Source organism: Pseudozyma flocculosa, assembly GCF_000417875.1.
Source record: "Pseudozyma flocculosa PF-1 unplaced genomic scaffold scaffold00008, whole genome shotgun sequence".
Taxonomy (NCBI): domain Eukaryota; kingdom Fungi; phylum Basidiomycota; class Ustilaginomycetes; order Ustilaginales; family Ustilaginaceae; genus Pseudozyma; species Pseudozyma flocculosa.
The window spans coordinates 388,299-392,719 of record NW_006920876.1 but is presented as its reverse complement, the minus strand read 5'-3'; the positions used below and the strand labels follow the sequence as shown (position 1 = coordinate 392,719).

Here is a 4,421-nt window from a genome sequence, read left to right as displayed (position 1 = left end):
CACCGCGCACCGAGGACAGAGGAGAAACCATCTTGTCTTTGAGATCGCTCTGCATACACACTACAGACTAGCAGACGGAGCGAGGGGGGCGTACAGAGGAACGAGAAACGAGAGCGATGGCCGAATCGGACCGGACGAGGGCAGGGCGGGTGTAAAACATAAGACCATAGTGTAAGAGGCGAGGGCTGAGGTGGGAAGAGGGAAATGGGTAGGCGCTCGACGACGAGGAGGCGAGGGGTCCAGGGAGGGCTCTCGGGCGACTCGGAGGGGTAGAAGACGTGGTCGGAACGAGGCCGGATGCCTCGCCTTCCGACGAGGGACGTGGCACCCGCTGCTCTCGAGGCTGGGATATGGTACAATAGAAACCGACGCGAGACCCGAACCGCGACGGCGCCAGCACCCTGCGTCCGACGTGGCCAAGGCGAGAGAGACGCTGCTGCAAGACCGAGGCGGGGCCAAGCGGACCGTTGCCTTTTGGGGCTGCCATGGACAGCTGGGTAGCCGGGAGGGGGCGGCTCATGGCTCGGCGCTTAGCTCGTCGCGCTCGCCGTGGTCGTCCATGTCATGGTCGTCGTCGTCGACGTCGCCTCTTCGGTCGGCGGCGGGTCGATGTGCGCTCAACGACGCCTTCGAGGCCGTCCTGGCGAAGCCCGGCTTGTGCAACGGCGGCGAAGGCATCTTGTCGTTGGCGGCCTCGCGCGTCGCGCTCGAGGAACGCGAGGCGTCGGCCTTGGGCCTCGACGACGCAGACGGGCTGCCTCGGCCCGAGCTGGCGGACCCCTCTGCACCGCCTTCGCCATTCTTGCTCTCGAGCTCGCGAACGCGCGCCTCGAGGCCGCGCACGCGCCCTTCCCACATCACCCTCTCCTCGCGCACCCTTCGCTCCACGGTCTCTTCGAGGACGCGTCGGCTGCTCTGCAGCGTGTGCAGCAGCGTGTTGCTCCGCCGGATCTGGTCCTCGAGCGTCGCCTTGAGCGTCCGGCTGTCGTGCAGGCTCTCGTAGAAGTCGGAAAACAGGCCGAGGAAGTGGGCCTTGGACGAGGGAGGCGACCGGAGGTGCTCGGGCAGCCTGGCCGTATGCGGCGGCTGCGGACCGGGAGCACGGTGCACGCTGGGGCCGCCCCTCGCAAACTGGGTGGTATGATACGCCGGCGAGGGGAGCGTCGCCGTCTGCGGGACATAGCCTCCGCCAACGCCGCCCAACCCTCGATTGAGAGCGGGCGCCTGCCGTGCGAGTGGGTTGGCCGTCTGTGGGTGTTCGGGCAGGCGCTGCCCGTCCCTGCCGACGAGACCGTCGTCGCGCGGGTCCCGGCGTCCTGCAGCTTCGCTGATCTCGTGCAGGCGCGATCCAGAGACCGCACGGAAGTCGCGGGGCGGATGGGCGGCCGTCATGGGAGGGTAGTTGCCAGCGGCCTGCGGATGCAGGTGACGTGGAGCATCCCGCCGCCCAGCCTCGTAGGCCTGTGGCGGCTCCATGCCTTCCCGCTCAAACGTCAGCTTCTGCGGCGGGGCGCTCTTGGCGACGCCAGCCGATCTGGATCCCATCGAGCTCATGTCGAATCCGCCAGTCGGCCCCGATCCGGTGTCGATGTGCAGACGGCTCGCTTTCGCCTGAGCTGCGTCACCTCGTCGGCGGGCGAGACCGGGCATAGAGGGGCTCCCATCCACAACCTCCTCGGGGCCTCCCGAGAGAACCGAAGGCTTGCGGAAGTCTTGGCTGCGTGGAAGCGGAGCGCCGGCCACTCCGGGCGATCGCATCGGCCGGCCGCGGTCATCGAGGGGCGAGAGGCGACCGTTGGGTCTGGGTCCAAAGTGGCCGTCCTGCGGTGAACGATCTTCCAAGCGCATCTCGCGCTCTTCTCCGTAACGGTGCTGCGGCGGTCGCATGTCGGGCCTTGCGTGGTGCGCAGGGGCATGCTCTGGCGGCGTGAAGGACTCGCCCCTGCGCCGGTCGTCGGCGGCATCCATTCCTTCTGCCAGCCGCCTTCGCTTGTACGCGGCATCGGCATCATCGCGGGAGTGCTGCTCCTCGGCGCCATTTGTAAGGTTGTTGATCGAAGGCAGCTGCGTTCGCGGACTGTAGCCGTTCCGTGAGCTGTCGCCAGGATTGAGCGGCCCCAATCTGACATCCGGCCGACCAACCATGGGCGGACTGTTCATCCGACGACTGCCATGCCAAACCAAGTCAAGGGGGACTCCTGTCAGTCGTCGGTGCCCCAACGCGCCAAGCAAATGAGCAAGGCGAGGCGAAGCAGATGGCCTGCGTGTGGACTCACCCTGGGCCCTCGTGGTATCTGCTCTCCATCTCGTCCCGCCGTTTGGCTTCCTCGTGGTCGATCCTGCGTTTGCGCTCCATCCAGTGGTCTCGGTGCCGATCAATAGGCTCTTCTTGCATCTGCAGATCCTTGGTCGGGGTGCGTGGCGAGGCGCCTGGTGCTGCAATGGACGAAGAGGAGCAGGAGACGCTCGTCGATTGGCTGTGTTGGACGTTGAGGAGCTGCGCGAGGTTACCGGCGGCAGCAAAGGCTTGGCGGGAGGATCCGACGTCGAGGTCGGCAGCGGCGCGGTCGCGCGGGGACGGCAAGCAAGCGGTGGCTAGGATCGCAGGATCTGCCAGTCCGGTTCGGAAAGGGCGACGGGGGGCCAACGAGGTGTCAGACTCCTGGAGGAGAGCTGGCTCCGAGCTTTCTGGATTGAGGAATGCGGCGAGGCTGCGACGTGCGACTGTTGGAGCGGAGGAAGCGGATTGGAACGACATGGGGGCAAAGGCGGAGATCCGAACCGTCGCGAACGAGACAGAGAGGAGGGAGGGTGAGTGTTCAGTGTTCCGCCAAGGGAGATGAAGTCGAAACGAGAGGTAGATGTGCGGAAGAAGAACGAAGGATAAAGCGGGAGCGGGAGGATCCTGGCGTGTACGACGAGTCGGCGGTCGAGCCCGCCAGGGCAAGCTTTAAGCTGCACGAGGCTATTCACCCATGGTGGCAAGAGCAGGCAAGCTGCCGAGGACGAGCCCTTCGAGGGCTGTACTCGGCAGCGTTGCGGCTCAAGACGGCCAGTGAGGCGGGTGCCGTCATGGTCCAAAAGGATCGCGAGCACGGTCCCCTGCTTTTCGCGGATAAGTCACCGTCTAGAGAGGACTGTCCCACGCTACAGGTTGCCCGTACGCCACAAGGGACCGCAAGCAGCATGCAGTGGGCCGAGTAAACTCACGCTAGCGCAGTGATGAGCTCGTGGGCGGGCAGCAGCGCAGAGGTTCGAGCGACCAAGGGCAAGTCGAGGGGCGGTGCTGGGCTGGGCGCACCTGTTTTTGAGTCGCTGGCGGAGTTGCGGTGACGGCAGTTCACTGCTACTGGTACGCGTGAAGGTGCGACGCTAGTCGATGCGGGCGTCTGGAAGGCCAAGGGGGTCCGTGTCGGCAAGGGATGCCGAATACAGGAGGTCCGAGCTCTGGCAATGACAGAAGCAGCCAGCAAACTATGTAGCTTGGGAAACGCCCGCGTGTAAGGATGGCGGCGGGAGAGCGCGGGTGTTGAAGAGGCGCAAGCTCGAATAAGTAGTGGAGCAACGAGTAGGCTGATGATGACCTCGCTGACGGCGATTGTTGAGCGTCGAGTGGGTGAGGCTGCGTGGATGGATGGGCGGGGTAGGATCGCGGTGAGGCTGCGAAGGAGATGCTTGAGGCAGGGCGCGACGTGTCGCGCAAGGAGAGGAGCAGATGCGGGAGAAACAAGCAAGGTGAGGCGGGGTGACGATACCGTGGAAGAGAAAGGAGCGGTGGAGAGGACGGTGAAGACGATGGCGAAGACGAACGGATGCGAGCGACGAGATGGCGGGCGAGGCGAGGGCGAGGGCGAGGGCGAGGGCGAGGGCGAGGGCGAGGGCGAGGGCGAGGACCGCCAAGCAAGCAGGTGGGTCGGTGGACCTGCTAGCCTGGCCTCTCTAGAGAAGTGGGGCGTGGGGCTAGGGAGGTGCAGGCCACTCTAGCCTGCCTACCTGTATGTACCTGCCTGCTTGCTGTGGTGGCCTGCCTCGCCCGTAACCGCGACCGAAGGCTGAGGCGGCGGCGGCGGCGGCGGGGCTGAGAGGAGGTTGGTTCAGCCCGGCCTGCCCTCTCTCAGTCGAGCTGCGCCAGGGCCAAAGCCAGCGGGCAGGGCCCAGGGGCAGCAAGCCAGCAAGCAGGCGAGCGGCAGGAGGCCGGGCAGGCAGGCAAGGGCCACCTGCCTGCCGTGCCTCTGCAGGCCCTGCCTGGCGGCAGATGGCCGTGGCACGTCTGCTCGGCGCGCGCGCGCCACGCACGGCGGAGGCTAGGCTTCCTGGTGGCAGAAGCAAGCAGCCCAGCGCCAGGGGACGCTCTCCTGGGCCAGCCAGACTGCCAGCCAGCCAGACTGCCAGCCAGCCGGCCTGCCTGCCTGCTTGCCTGC

The 4,421-nt window shown here is 66.3% G+C and overlaps 1 protein-coding gene across 1 annotated transcript; it reads right to left on the bottom strand.

The window, feature by feature from the left end:
- Nucleotides 1-516: 516 nt before the first annotated feature.
- PFL1_02822 (uncharacterized protein) lies at nt 517-2,395 on the bottom strand (the record flags this gene model as incomplete). The annotated part of the gene is made up of 2 exons (XM_007880336.1): nt 517-2,152; nt 2,277-2,395. 2 exons carry the CDS (start codon nt 2,393-2,395, stop codon nt 517-519), a joined length of 1,755 nt encoding a protein of 584 aa, XP_007878527.1.
- Between the last annotated feature and the right edge of the window lie 2,026 nt (nt 2,396-4,421).